This window comes from Euprymna scolopes, chromosome 4, assembly GCF_053919585.1.
Source record: "Euprymna scolopes isolate OS-2025 chromosome 4, ASM5391958v1, whole genome shotgun sequence".
Taxonomy (NCBI): domain Eukaryota; kingdom Metazoa; phylum Mollusca; class Cephalopoda; order Sepiida; family Sepiolidae; genus Euprymna; species Euprymna scolopes.
Window position 1 is genome coordinate 7145361 of NC_136485.1, and position 16681 is coordinate 7162041.

At 36.2% G+C, this 16681-nt stretch overlaps 2 protein-coding genes across 4 annotated transcripts in view; one reads left to right on the plus strand and one right to left on the minus strand.

Moving 5' to 3' along the window:
• LOC145272817 (uncharacterized) overlaps positions 1 to 16681 on the minus strand; it is a 731987-nt gene that overhangs the window by 351139 nt on the left and 364167 nt on the right. The window lies entirely within an intron of this gene.
• LOC145266634 (tubulin polyglutamylase complex subunit 2-like) overlaps positions 1 to 16681 on the plus strand; it is a 47549-nt gene that overhangs the window by 24761 nt on the left and 6107 nt on the right. For all 3 annotated transcript variants that reach the window (XM_080122572.1, XM_080122559.1, XM_080122565.1), the window contains 2 exons: positions 1984 to 2147; positions 11272 to 11438. In XM_080122572.1, coding sequence (XP_079978698.1) covers positions 1984 to 2147; positions 11272 to 11438 — 331 coding nt within the window. The remainder of the gene's footprint in view (positions 1 to 1983; positions 2148 to 11271; positions 11439 to 16681) is intronic.

Here is a 16681-nt window from a genome sequence, read left to right on the forward strand (position 1 = left end):
TTGATAAGGTCTGACATGTTTTGATAACCTTATCAAAACATAGTTCCACATCTCTTGTTTACTTCCAATTAGATAAATAGATATACAGCTAAAACAGATAAATAGATAGATAAGAGAGATAGCTAGATAAATAGATATAAAGATAGATACACTGATAATTAAATAAACTGATAAATAAACAAATAACAGGGGGGAGTTACAGTGAGTCAAGGGAACAATAGAAAGGACACTTGGTGGGGGGGGGGGTCAATCAGACGCTTAATGAGTTGAGCCCTAAACTCTGAGGTGAACAGTTGAATTTTGAATATGGCCAAGGGCAATTGGTTGCTAGGAGGTTCCCGAGGGAGATGGGAAGATGAACTAATGACAATAGATGCACACAGCCTCGACAGGACATAGATGTTAGCCTTAGCATACAGAGTGTTCATGAGAACACACACACACTCATAATCCAACCTACATATATGTGATCAACATTTGTGTTTTTCCTGTTTTGTTTTATCTTTATACTTGTGTACCTGTGTGCCCCTATCTGCGATCTCCAGTGTAAAAACGATGATGACAACACGGCCAAAACAAGGAGATGAAAATGAAGTAGAAAGCCATGCCACACAACGTTTGAGGTTGGCAACTTGTTGGTGGGAGCCACATGATGTCACATTAGATGTGTGACCATTTAGAAATACCAGGTGAGAGAATTGTCACCACCCCCTCACTGCAAAAAAGAAAGACAACAGATATTTCTGCATTTTTTAGATAAGGATTGATAATCTATATTATTTTGATTATTCAGACTACTGTTCTCATCTTGAGTGTTATTCTCACATCGTTTTGGCAGATGGAACCTCTAATTTTCTTCAGGTGTATATTGTCTGCAATGACCCGTGGCATAACGGATAAATTACTAGGTTAAATTCAGTTCTAAATGACACTCTTCTGGAGGTTGAAGATTCAGTCACACAAAAAGGTTATTAAAATATGGGGAGCATTAAGAATACAATTGTAAATTATTTGAAACTTCTACTGGGTCATGGCTGACGAAACAAAAGCATGCTACTTCCATGGATTAAATAAAGCATTCCATTTGAAATTCTGTGTAGATTCTCAAGTTCAGTAAAAAGATTTCTGAGTTCGACACATAAAGAAGGTCAGAGGTTACATCTACCAAAATTTGTGCAAATAAAACTCAAGATGCAAAACAAAGAGATCTTTGAACATACAAAATTACTTCATTAAAACCTGCTAATCCACACATTCTTGAGTTCTATCCTCTTCTCAGCATGAAAAACCGTTCATTTAAATTTCAGCCAATTATGTTTATGTTTATGAAACATAATTGGCTGAAATTTAAATGAACGGTTTTTCATAATTCACAATTAAATAAAATAAGTGCACATGCAAAAACATATGTTTTCCATGTTCAACCTCTGTATTCCTTCATGACTGAGCTAGTCATTCCATGATCGTGTTCAGGGTTGAACTTTCAATGAAATTAAAATAAATGCAATATCACAAAGAAAAAAGGGTTTGTATAAAATGAAGAGACAAAGATTTCTCCTTCTGTGTTTTATTAACGGCTTTATTGATTATCTTCATTAGTAAGAATATGGCTAGTTGCGGAAAGTGTTTTTGTAGAGACGTTGATGATTATACAGGCTTGTTCAAAGAAAGCATGTTCAATTCATCTCTCGTCATTGCTTTCTCTTCTGGTAGCAGTAAGGGTGCGTCCTGACTATTGATATTTAAGCCTACTTGCTCTCCTATCTTATCATTGATCTCAAGTTATTATCCATCCATGTGGTGCACTTTGAGACTTTCAACTTACTTCCTCTGCTGCTTTCACACCTTTCTTTTTTTAGTCATGTGATCTTACATCTGCTTCTAGCGCACAAAAAAGTCGAGCTGACATCTCATTTTGGTTTTATTGTACCATATTGAAAAACACAATTAAATTCAGGTTTTTTTTTGTTGTTTTCTTTTCAGGCTGCAGTAATATGAAGACAGAAATCTGGTTTTTGGATCGTTCACTCTGTTGGCATTTTCTTGTACAGACATTTACATCTTATTATCGGCTTATGTTGCTTTATCTTGGCCTTCCACAGTGGCAATATATCTTCACAGATATTGGATTGTCAATGCAAGTCAAAGTAAGTACGTTTTCAGATCAAATTGGCTGAGGAATCAATGAAGGTATTCTTCAAAATCAATGAAGGTATTCTTCAAAATCAATGAAGGTATTCTTCAAAATCAATGAAGATATTCTTCTTTGAAAAGTGACCAAAAGCTTTCTGTTCATTTTGAGGCACAAGTTTAATTGGCACCATCATTATCAGCATCATCATGATCCTATCCAGTTTACAGCGATCATGCAATGATATGATGGATATGCTCCTAAAAACTTGTTGATAGAACCTCTATCAATAAGCTGAGATCCAGGCTTGACCTCAATTTAGTAGATGAGACCTTATGCTGGAATAGACTGAGAAGGTTTGGTCATATTCAACACATGGCAGTTGACAAATGGCTAAGAAGAATCATTAACTTTGTTGTCTCTGGAGCCTGTCCAAGAGATCAACCTAGGAAAAGGTGGAGTGATAACCAAGTAAGACCTGAAACATCATAGATCTAACAGAAGCATTGACAATGAATCGAATCAAGTGACGAGAAGCCATGGGATCAAGTCGATGACCCAAATGTCCAACCTTCAAAAAACAAGTGACAATAAAGGTGCAGTAGTAGTAGTATTATTAGTATATATTTGACAGTTTTAAAAATTAACTAACAAACTAACCTATCTCTGACCAGGTCTTTATTTATCCCCCTTTCTTTCAAGTTTATTTTTTTCCTTGGAACGGTGAACAGAATCTGCTTGCTTAACTGTTCTTCATCTACAAACCCAAAAACTCTCATCTTTCTTTCAATGTGACCATACCATCAAGGTCTCCTTTTCTTCACATACCTACCTATGCTGTCCAGATTTAATCTTTTTCTGAAGTCATCAGAACTAAGCCTGTCTTTAAGAATCACATTACACATCTATCATATCATGCTCATGTTCTCTCCATGCAACGCATGTCTTCTACTCTGGATGTCCATATTTTACATTTTCTGGACTTATTTCATTCACTACTAACTCTTGACCGACCCTGTACTCGAATGGTTATCACCGTTGTAATGAAACTTGATACCCGCAATAGGAGTTGTTATCCATCTTCATTGTTTTACACTTCTTGCACAGAAACTTTTTACAAATACCACAAAAGATTGAATTGCACCTAACTCCACTTCCACAGACATCACTTTGCTTTCCATAACACTAGCAGTTACCGGGTGTTTGGACGTGTGAAAGAAAAAAATAAGCGTTAGTAGAGAGGGAGGCTGAAGCCCGTGACAAACGTTGCCTGGATGTTTTTTTAAAAAAAGAAGTGTCAGTAGACAAGTAGGCTCGAACCCGTGACGCGAAGGCAGAAAAGAAAATGAAATAAAACATGACATCTTACTGCTATGCTAAGAAGACATAGGAAGTGAACAGCATTCAAATTTAACGATGTCAATTAAAAGTTTACTTGCTAAGTGAATGAGTTGACACAGGTGCAGAAATGAGCATTGGCTAAAAGCCAGTTAAGCTTTCTGCCCATTTGTTTCCCCACAATGTTGGGGGAACCAAGCTCCCCTGAAAAGGGGAAACTTTCAAATGAATAGCAATTGTCTGATATGAAGCGTTTTTCCCACATTGATCAAAGCAAATTGCTTTCAAGATATCCTGGAATGAAAGGCCCCTAACACCTTTGCATCGATGACTTTCGCTTTATTTATACGAAAAAGCCAAACAAACACGCGACAGAACAAAATAGTGTGAATTTTGTAAAAGTCGCTTAAATAAAAGATATAAACAATCTTCGTTCGCAAATTGTAGATATTACAATCTAGGGAGTATATAAAAAGTTCTAAAAAATAGTACCCCCCCTCCCCAAGAATCCCCACGAAAAAAGCCTTTGCTGGACATACAAAAACATACGCGTCCATTTTGTCTTTTATATATATAGATTTTTCATGGAAAGTGTTCGACTGAGCTTCAATCTATGGTCCCCCCTCACCAAACTTTCACAAGAAACACTCGTCTAGCTGAAAACACTATCAATAATTCCCCCCACTCTTTATCTGTGCCTAAACCTAAACGTAGATTTCATGAAAAAAGCTAAGTTATCAAATTTACAAAAATTTACCAAATTTTCATTACTAATGATTACTATGTTGTCCAATTTCTACTGTACACTCTTGAACCCTTATCCTTGAGTGGCCTCTTGGCCTTGATAAGTTGTGATGCCTATGTGAAAAAAAAAAAAAGAAGATTACTCCAAACCTAAAAAAATAGGAGATTTATATAAAAATAACATGTCACTCATGTTTATGGAAATGTAACAAAGACCTGAAACTAGAATTGTTAGTGAAATGTAATTTTATATCTGAAACAGAAAAAAACTGATAAGGGAATTCAAACTATCATTTCTCAACTTATCAATAATTCAACTGTAATTTTGTGTACCCAATGTTTGTTGCATTATTGAATGCATATATATTTTTATTGAATGTATAAGTATTTTTATTGAATGTATATGTATTTTTATTGGAAGTATATATATTTTTATTGAATGTATATGCATTTTTATTGAATGTATATGCATTTTTATTGAAAGTATATATATTTTTATTGAATATATATATATTTTATTGAATGTATATGTATTTTTATTGAAAGTATATATATTTTTATTGAATGTATATATATTTTTATTGAATGTATATATATTTTTATTGAATGTATATATATTTTTATTGAATGTATATGTATTTTTATTGAAGGTATATGTATTTTTATTGAAAGTATATATATTTTTATTGAATGTATATATATTTTTATTGAATGTATGTATATTTTTATTGAATGTATATACATTTTTATTGAATGTATATATATTTTTATTGAATGTATATATATATTTATTGAATGTATATATATTTTTATTAAACGTATATATATATTTTTTTTTAATATTATATATATTTATTGACATACATATTATTGAATTTATATATTTTTTTATTGAATGTATATATATTTTAATTGAATGTATATATATTTTAATTGAATGTATATATATTTTTATTGAACGTAAATATATTTTTATTGAATGTATATATATGTTTATTGAACATATATATATATATATGTTTATTGAATGTATATGTATATGTTTATTGAATGTATATATATTTTTAATGAATATATATATGTATATGTTTATTGAACTTACATATTTTTTATTGAATGTGTATCTATTTTTATTGAACATATATATATTTATTGAATTTAAATATGTTTTTATTGCATGTATGTATATTTTATTGTACGTATATATACGTTTATTGAATGTATATATATATTTTTATTGAATGTATATATATTTTTATTAAGCGTATATATATTTTTATTGACGTATACATATTTTTATTGAACATATATATATATTTTTATTGAATGTATATATATTTTTATTAAACATATATATATATATATTTTTATTAAGTGTATATATATTTTTATTGAACGCATACATATTTTTATTGAACATATATGTATGTTCATTGAATGTATATATATTTTTATTTAATGTATATATATGTTTATTGTATGTTTATTGAATGTATATAAATTTTTATTGAATGTACTAGGTTGGCAGTATTTTTGCGCGAACAGTTGGCAGAGTTGGTGGAAATTTTCTGTTTCTATGTCTATCCTTGTAGCCATGTCACTAGTAAGGGTGCTGGAGGTAAACGTTTTGTCTGGGCTGACGTTATCCGCCTGATAGTCAGGGACCCGAACCTTGGATTAACCACTAAGGAGGCTGTCCTATCAGCAGGTGCAAAGTACTGGGGCTGCTGTATTGCCATTTGGTGAATGGAATCTGGACCATGCAGTAGCTTCTGGTGGGGCCTCTCGATGCCATACTAGTGGGTAATTGTTACGGCTTTACCTTATCATGTGGTACAAAAAAAAAAAAAAATTCTTTGTTTCTTTTTCTCTCTTAGTTTCCCCTCTCTGTCCTGCTCTAACTAAATCTGTCGACCTAGTCCACAAATTCCAAAATTTCATCATGACAAGTTTCAAGAAAAAATACACGATTAAACCCGGTTCTCCAACTTCCAACGTAGACCCCTACTACCATGTCTCCTTCTCCAACATCAGGGGTCTACGTTCTAACCTTCCAGAGGTTGAAACCCAATTACAGGAGACTAAACCAGACCTTTTATTTTTAAGTGAAACTGGCATTGGACAGGCTATTTCCCTAGATGAGTTTGCAATTACAGGATACTCTAACTTAACTTCTAAATCTGACCCCCAAGATCGCCATGGGCATGGAATATGTGCCTATATTAAAGATAGCTTTCCATGTGGGAGGGACATCTCCAGGGAAGATCCTAACTTACCCTATATGTGCTTCTGGGTTGCTTTAGCTCACACTACTGCATTTATATTTACTCTCTATCGCCCCCACAACAGCGGAGTTACTATCTTTCAAAGCATATCTGAGAAAATTGACCAAGTCCTTTCTACTTATCCTTCAGCTAACATTCACGTATGTGGAGACTTCAATGTTCACAACGTCAAATGGTTGACCCACTCAAACAAGACCGATGATGAGGGGAGGTTCTGTCATGATTTCTCCATTGCCTATGACCTCACTCAGATTGTTCAGGAACCTACCCGTGTGCCCGATAATGACGGCCAGTATGCGAGCCTACTAGACCTTTTTCTCACAACTTGCCCTGAACTATGTTCAGTTTCTGTTCTGTCGCCTCTTGGATCTTCCGACCACTCTGTTGTATCAATTAAGATAAAAATGAAATGTAATAAGTCCCCAGACGTACCACTTCATCGTACAGTATATCGATACACTAAGGCTGACTGGGATAGCTTCCGTACATTTATATCTGATCTACCTCTGCATTCCATGTTTAAAAAGGATGTGTCCTCTATAGTATTAGACCTAACTGAATGGTTAATTGTAGGTATTGACCATTTCATACCCTCTAAAAAGTTTCAGCAAAAACCTAACAGCCAGCCATGGTTCTCTCCAGAATGTGCTGCTGCCATTGCGCACAGAAATCACTTTTTCCACTGCTTCAAACGTAATAGATGTATGGAAACTAAAGCCGTTTTCAGGACTGCCAGCAACCATTGTAAGAAAGTAATAAGGAACGCAAGAGAGTTGTATGCTCAATCTGTTAAGTCCAAAGTAGCTGAGCAGCGGCTTGGTTCCCACCAGTTTTGGCAAATAGCAAACAGAATCCTGAACAGAAGCGTGTGCTCCATCCCAACTATTATCAATGGACCTGAGGTAATCTCGTCAGCATCAGACAAAGCCAAACTCTTTGTCAAGAACTTTGCAGCTAATTCTACCCTTTGCGACCAAGACCGCCAACCCCCAATATTTCCTCCTGTATCAGAAAACACGCTATGTGATATACGTATATCTGTACGTGATGTTGCCAAGCTAATCAAAAACCTTGATTCGAGTAAAGCAACTGGCCCTGATGGTATTCCAATTATAGTACTCAAAAAACTTCAACCTGAACTAGCGCCCATACTTACAAAACTGTTTAAACGTTGTCTTAAGGAGAATAGTTTCCCATCTCCCTGGAAAATCTCATCAGTATGCCCTGTATTTAAGAATTCAGGTGATCGCTCATCCCCCTCTCAGTACAGGCCAATAAGTCTCCTGTGCGTCATGAGTAAGTTGCTAGAATCTGTGTTAAATACAGAAGTAATCAAACATCTCAACAAAAATAACCTTCTTAGTGACACTCAATATGGTTTCCGTTCTGCTAGATCTACAGCAGATGTCCTTACAGTTATATCGCATAGGATTAGCAAATCTCTCGACGGTGGCAATCTTTCTAGGGCAATTGCTCTTGACATATCTAAAGCCTTTGATAGGGTATGGCATAAAGGTTTACTTCATAAGATCGCTAGCTATGGTATAGCTGGAAAAGTCTTCGCAATTATTAAATCATTTCTTTCTGATAGGTTCATAAGAGTAGTAGTTGAGGGGCAAAAATCAGAAGCTCACAGTATTAATGCCGGTGTCCCTCAGGGATCCATCCTGGGCCCAACTCTTTTCCTGATCTACATTAATGATCTTCCAAATCATATCCTTACATCATTTGTAGACATTTATGCTGACGACACTACCATTTATGGTACCACATCTAAGACAGTAAACGAGCAAGTACTCTCCAATTCTCTCTCCTCTGATCTTGAGCATGTAGTACAATGGGGAAAGGAGTGGCTGGTTACCTTTAATGCATCTAAAACCAAGCTTCTCTCTTTACATCATCAACATTTTAATCCACATTTGTCATCAATTGAAATGAATGGCTCTCGTCTTCAGGAGGCCTCAAGTTTTGACAAGCTTCTGGGCTTGACCATTACTCCTGATCTTAAATGGAACACGTATATCAAATCTGTTGCCAAGGCCGCTGGAAAAATGGTGGGATCTTTCTATCGATCCAGTAGATATCTCACTGCTGATGCTATTCTCTATCTATATAAGAGCCAGGTACGTCCAAGGATGGAATACTGTTGCCACATCTGGGCAGGAGCTGCTAGAAAGGACTTGTCCTGCCTTGATAGAGTTCAAAATAGACTTCGTAGCCTCGTAGGAGATGTCCTTTTCTCCTCCTTACAACCTTTATCTCACAGAAGAGATGTTGCGAGTTTGTCTCTGATGTATCGTTATTTTCATGGAAAGTGTTCAACTGAGCTTCAATCTATGGTCCCCCCTCGCCAAACTTTCACAAGAAACACTCGTCTAGCTGTAAACACTATCAATAATTTCCCCCACTCTTTATCTGTGCCTAAACCTAAAAATAGATTCCATGAACAAAGCTTCTTTCTTAGAACTGCACGCCTGTGGAATTGTCTTCCGTTTTCCTGCTTTCCGGCTGACTACAATATGGTTGTGTTCAAGTCTAAGGTAAATAAGTTCTTGATGAGCCGTTCCATATAAGTTATTAAATTTACCAAATTTTCATTACTAATGATTACTATATTGACCAACTTCTACTGTACACTCTTTAACCCTTATCCTTGAGTGGCCTCTGGGCCTTGATAATGTGGTGATGCCTTTGTAAAAAAAAAAAAAAAAAAAAAAAAATGTACATATATTTTTATTGAATACGTATATATTTTTATTTAACGTATATATATATGTTTATTGAATGGATATATATTTTTATTGAACATATATATATATATTTATTTAATGTATATATAATTTTATTGAATGTATATATATTTTTTATTAATGTATATATATTTTTATTGAATGTATATATATATTTTATTCAATGTATATATATATGTTTATTGAATGTATATGTTTTTTGAATGTTTATATATTTTTATTGAATGTATGTATATGTTTATTGACTGTATATATATATTTTAATGAATGTATATATATTTTTATTGAACATATACATATATATGTTTATTGAATATATATATATTTTTATTTAATATATATATTTCATGGCAGGTGCTCGTCTGAACTCCAATCCCTGGTCCCCCCTCGCCAATCTTTCACGAAAAACACCTGTCTAGCTGAATCCACTGTGAAAAATTTCCCCCACTCTATATCTGTGCCTAAATCAAAACGCGGATTCCATGAACAAAGCTTCTTTCTTAGAACTGCACGCCTGTGGAACTCTGTTTCGTCTGCCTGCTTCCCTCCGGACTACAACTTGGTAGAGTTCAAAACTGGCTTCGAAATCTAGTAGGTGATGCCCTTTTCCCTGCAATCTCTTTCCCACAGAAGAGGCATTGCGAGCCTGTCTCTGCTCTATCGTTATTTTCATGGCAAGTGCTTGTCTGAACTCCAATCTATGGTCCTCCTTGCCAAGCTTTCACAAAAACACTCGACTAGCTACAATCACCAGATTTCCCCCACTTTCTATCTGTGCATGAATCTAGATACAGATTCCATGAACAAAGCTTCTTTCCCAGAATTACCCGTCTGTTGAACACTGTCTCAGTGACCTGCTTCCCGGTTGAATACAACATAGTAGCCTTCAAATCTATTCAAGTTACATCATTAGCGATTACTACACTACCATCTGACATTCATTAACCCTTATTCTCAAGTGGCCTTCGGGCCTTGATAAGCAGTGACTCATATGTAAATCACTTGCATTGAGGCTTGAGTGGACATCAAATATGGTTGAATAAAAGACAAGTAAAACTCTTCTTGTGCATTTGTTGTTATAATTATTGATTGACCCATTATCAAATATAACATTAATAGTAAATAATAAATTTCCAGCAAGTAAAACGTATGCCAGAACTGGAAATGAAACACGAAACCTTGAGATCTTCAGACTGAGGTTTTATCAACTGACATATTTTGGGGGGATTAACAATACTTTTTCAGGGTTTATTTTTCTTTTCCAGTATATGCATACATAAGACCTCCAAACCATCCCCCATAGAGGTAGCTATCAAAAAATCTAACCATTCTCTCTCGCAGTACATGAAAAACCACTTCCTGTTTGTGCAATATCCAGACACATATTTCTAACTTTAATCTTTTGTAATTGAATTTTCCATTACTCTAACCCAGTAGTTCCCAAACATGTTTTGATCAAATTTAAGTTAATTTTGAAAGATAAAAATAATGTTTTTATTCTGTTGAAAGAAATATCAATTATTCAAATTTCATAACACACCCACTGATTGGTCAATGACTGTCTCTCTTCTCCTTTTAGCTAATCCAATCTGTGCTTCCATAGGAGTCTTGTGAAAACCAATTCATAATTGACTCCTTTTTTCAACTCCACCGAAATATAGAGTGACTGTCTAGTGGTTCCTAATCGTTTTTATGTGGCAGCATACATTGAATTCTTTCAATTCTTACGGTACACCTATCACAAAAAAATCAATGTTTTCTACTCATAAAGCCTTTTTAAGTAATAAAATAATAAAATTTATCTTAAAGGTTAGGAAGATCAGTAATAAGGCGTCTTTTCATCTAATTTGAAACAATTATACTCCAATAATTATACTAAAATTTGGGGAAGATTTTTTTAATAATCTAAATTTTGTATTTTTTTAATCTTCTTCAGTTTATAGGTTCATTTTTTAAAAAAAATCATTTAATAATGTCCACTCATTTCAATTGTGATTTTCTTTGCGTTTCTTTTTATTACAAGCAATGGTTTAATTTGTATGTTGCAAGTCGACTGCAGAAAGAAGAATCATCCAACCAACGAATGAGAGATCCAGAAAACAAGGAAATTGTTGACACTTCGGATCTTCCAATTCTTGCATTCAACCAACTTAATGTTCAAAAAGTTTTCAAAGGAAAAACAGAGAAAAAGTAAAAAAATTTTGTCTTTTAGTTTGCAATTTTTAAACAATATATTTTATGTTGGGAAAATTTTTTAAATAGAATTAAACTTTTTTTTCACAAGGCATATTGCCATTTAAGTGTAATGGGTTACTGTGATAAGGGCTGGATTTATAGGGGTCAAACTGGGTTGGGAGTGGAACAGTAAGATGTTTGTTTATATTGCATTTAAATTTCTGTATATTGTACCGTTGGAGAATGATAGGGTATGGCGTAAAGGTCTACTTCACAAGATTGCCAGTTATGGAATAGATGAAAATGTCCTCTCAATTATTAAATCATTTCTCTCTCATAGGCTTATAAGAGTAGCCATTGATGGGCACAAATCAGAATTTCATTAGATCATTAGACCATAGTATACTTTACGAAGCGTTTATATATTATCTAATCGCAGGATCACGTCTGTGTTGTAGAGTAAGTAGTATGGTGAGAATTGTGCCATTTCACTCACATGGAATCTGAATGCTGCCAACATTTGGTTAATCTATATATCCCATGACTGTTCATTGTTCCTGACCTTTTTCACTAAAATGTCATGCATCATCTTATGAGATCTTTCTACTTTGCCATTAATTTGGGGGTGATAAAATGACGTGGTCACATGTATGTATGTTGAGGTCCTGTAGTGCCTTCTTCGTATATACTGGTTACCTGAAAGTGTCTTTGGGTAGAGTCTTGAAATATTCAACGCCAGCTTTGCAAAAGGAAAAGGAGTCAGATCGCATACCTGCATTCAAGGTTGTTGCTTCCTCAGGTTTCTGGTTTGGCATGGAATACATTTGCCTACAGACTCATTCACCTCCTTAAATAAACACAGCCAGAAATATCTTTGCTTAATGGCATGAAACGTCTTTTCCATGCCTGTGTGACCATTATTGTGATGATACTGCACTAACACTCTTTTTCTAAGATGCAGCGATACATATAACCTAATCAATAATTCGTAGTAAGGTTACGACAAGTAAAACATAATCTCATCCATCACTATATATTTTTTCCAGTTATACCTGTACTGAACTGTACTGAGCTGTACTGTACTGAGCTGAACTCCAAATCAAATAATGTTACTTGTATCTATAACGAGCATAAATCTTATCTTTCTGTTGTCTTAAATACTCAGAGTTTGGGCACCAAATTTTAATTCCTAATATCAAGTTAACGACGATACTTTAACATGTTATCCTATTCCTAAACTAACATATATCTAAACCATACATTTACCCCCTCTCTCTTTCTCTCTCTCTCTCCCCCTCTCAAACTAATTCTGTTGCAAATGTAGTTGCTTCCACTGCATGAATTACTACTTATCCCCTCTTCTATTAACAATGAAAATGAAAAGCATAGCAATGTCCTTTTTTATCATTTTGAGGAGTGTAACTTTCCAATAGATATATAACCTACTAAATAACCGATTAATATTAACTACCCATACGGTGTCGCAGAAATACCTGGTTTAGGACCCAGGCACGGGGCAAACCCCCTTGGTGCTGATGGACCCATAGATCTTCCCAGATTATCCATCTAGGAGAAGGAAAACTCTGAAGCTAAACCTAGTGGAGGGAGGCCTCTTCAGTCCTGGACGACAACCTTCCTAGAGCTGGTGACTCAAACAAATTACCGGTTGGCAAATCTAAACTGCTTAAGGAGGAGATAGGCTCTGTCTATCACCTGGCTCTCATACTCCTTCTTTGCCTATTAGCCAGGCGTAGAGGCGCTATCACAGGGATTCGACAGAATCACCCAGTGGTCGACCTTGTTTCCTGACTAGTGCAATGAACACCATTTTACTCGCTTTCACTACATCCCATCCCCCTAAACTGAACACTGTAGGGGTGCTTCAGTACAGTTGGACTGAGCTGACTTTTGTCTGATGGGTTGAGGGTACTGACTGCTATTTCTGACTGATAGTACAGGTTCCCTAACTCTTTGGTAGCGCTTAGAGTGGCTGCTCCATCAACAGTCGTATAATATCGGGATGTTTGTAGTGCCATGTCGCGCATGGAAAGGGACCCTGCACTCATCCCTGGTGGGCTTTCCTGAGGCCACAATCCTGTAGGTAAAGACAGCTGATGGTTTACTTGTATTGCATGTCTGACATTATGCACAACCACTCGTCCAGCACCCCTCACTCACCTTAACTGAAACTTTTGAATTAAATAAAATGAAATGACAGTTCAATCAAAAATGACGTCTAAACCAGGACCAAACTGAAAAAAAAAAAAAAACAGCCTCCTCCTTTGAGGCTTGCATTGATGAATATCCGCGAGCTTAGAACTAACTTAGATGACGTTGAATTATTTCTGCTAGTAAACACCCCGAATATCTTAGCATTAAGTGAAACTAACCTACACTTCTCCATTCCCTCTAACCATTTTAACATGCCTGGTTATCTCCCACTCTACCGTAAGGACTCAGACAGACATATGCACGGGCTTGGAGTCTATATTCATAACACCCTCCCCCTGACTAGAGAAACAAAGCTAGAATCAGACGATAAGGCCTTTATGTGCTTCAGACTAAACATGCAACACAATATTAGCTACTTGTATTTTCTCTACTGCTCTCCCTCGACCCAAGACTGTACCCTAATAAACAAAGTCTCTGACAGCATAGATATAGCACTCTCCCTTAATACTAGCGCACAAGTACATGTATTTGGTGATTTTAATGTCCACCACAGCAACTGGCTTGGGTTCTCTACTTACACAGATACAGCTGGTAGTACAACACATAGCTTCTCTATATCTCCTTCCCTATTACAGATGGTTACATTTCTGACACGTTTCCCAGGCCAGCAAGATCAACATGTCTCATTCCTAGATCTATTTCTGACCACAGTTCCCGATGATTGTGCAACAAATGCTCACAGCCCACTCGGGAATGCTGATCATGCTGTGATAATGGTAGAAATTGCCCTAAATTCTCAACCCAAAACTGAAAACCCACTGCTCAAAACAACGAGGTATAACAAAAAGGCTGACTGGGAAACCATCAGGGATCTCATCAGAGATGCCCCATGGGGAAATATCTTTTCTCTTCCAGCTGAACAGTGCACAAATGAGACCACTAAACGGTTCAAAACTGCAATTGAAGCACATGTTCCCACACGGAAATTCTATAGCAAGCCCCACTCTACCCAATGATTTACTTCTACTTGTGCAGCTGCCGTTGCTAAAACGTAGCATGTGTACTGCAGATCCAATCGACATAAGTCCAGTACAAACAGACAGAAGTATATAGAAGCTAGAAGTAATTGTAAGAGAGAAATAGCAACAACTAAGACAGAATGCACTGAAACCACCATAAAATGCATCAAAGCACAGAAATTAGAAACCCGTGACTTTTGGAAAATCTACAACCGTGTAGTAAATAATGAGCAGTCAATGATTCTCCCACTATCAAACAATCATGAGGTTGTTTGCACAGCAACTGAGAAGGCTAATCTGCTTGCCAGTTCGTTTGCTTCTAACTCCATATTGGACCCGGCACACCACTCCCTTCCTGATTTTCCTTTGTAGACATATGCCACAGAGCAGGTTCGTCAGAGCATTCACCATTAAAGTACTTGTAGAACAGGCAGAGGGATGCAACATTTCATTGATGGGACAAAGGCTGAAGCCTAGATGACAGTTCAGGACTTATCAGGTTGGTGACTCTCTTTTGAACCCTGTCCAGGAATGAGAGACAAGTAGCAGATACACTAGTCCAAATGTGACAACAGTACTTCATACATGGGCGAATGGTGGCCTTATAGATTTACAGGATACTTTCGGGCATAAGTAGTTTTCTAGCACGGTAGAGAGAGCTCACCTTGTTCGCAGCAGCCTTGGCAATGCTCTCAATGTATCTATTCCAGTTCATGTTCTCTGTGAACATTAGGCCGAGAAGTTTAAAGGAAGTACTTTCGGGTGATGTGTTTTTGGCCATTGCTATTGGTGGTAGAGAAGGTTTCTTGTAATGAAGGAAACAAACTTAATCTTGGCAGCATTGAATGTGATCCTCCATTTTTGTCCCCATTCCACAACAGATTGGAGGTCATCCTCTAGTGTTTCTGTCATTTCTTTAGACATGTGTTCATTTGTTTTCCCCTCGTGCTTGCTTTAGAGAGTGGTGTCGTCAGCAAAAAAAAAAAAAATCAGCATCTCCAAAACAATTATATCAGGAAGGTCATTTATGAATATCAAGAATAGTAAACATCCAAGGATAGACCCCTGAGGTACTCCCGCATTTATATCATATTGTTTAGATGTACGACCATCAAGGACAATCTGGATTTTTCTCTTACTTAAGAAGGATTTAATTACATTATGTATTCTTCCAGTGATACCATATGATCTAATTTTCCTTAGAAGACCAGCATGCCATAGCCTGTCAAAAGCCTTAGATATATCGAGGGCTACCGCTCTACCCTCTCCTGTTTTGTTCAGTGAACGGTATATACGTTCGGAGGTTACAGTTAGGATATCTGCTGTGGATCGGGCTTGCCTAAATCCATATTGATTGTCGGTCAGGAGTTTAGCAGCTGTAAGGTGATGGACTAAAGCTTGATTAATTAAGGACTCAAATATTTTGGCGAAAAGTGAGAGAAGGCTAATGGGGCGATAATTTAATGGGTCAGTTCTTTCATCAGAATTCTTGAAACCTGGTACCACATAAGCGGTTTTCCAGGATTCAGGAAAACAAGATTTGTTGAGGCATTTGTTGTAAAGTTTGGAGAGAACTGGAGCAACCTCAGCGGAGCATTTTATTATAGGAAAGCCGAGATGAGATGGGGTACACATGCTTTTGAGGTGTCTAGGTTTTTTATGATATCATGCACCTGATTGGGGGTGATTTTCAGATCATCTAGTGTGGTGTCTGTTCACAAAGGAAAGTCAGGGAGGGAGTGGTGTGCCGGGTCCAATATGGTGTTTTAGGCAAACTGACTGGCAAGCAGGTTAGCCTTCTCGGTTGCCATCCAAACAACCTCATGATTGTTTGATAGTGGGGGGAATCATTGTCTGCTCATTATTTACTACATGGTTGTAGATTTTCCAAAAATTACAGGTTCCTAATTTCTGTGCTTTGATGCGTTTCATGGTGGTTTCAGTGTATTCTGTCTTAGCTGTCGCTATTTCTCTCTTACAATTACTTCTAGTTTCTATATACTTCTGTCTGTTTGAACTGGACTTATGTTGGTTAATCTGTGGTACGCATGCTGCCTTTGAGCAATG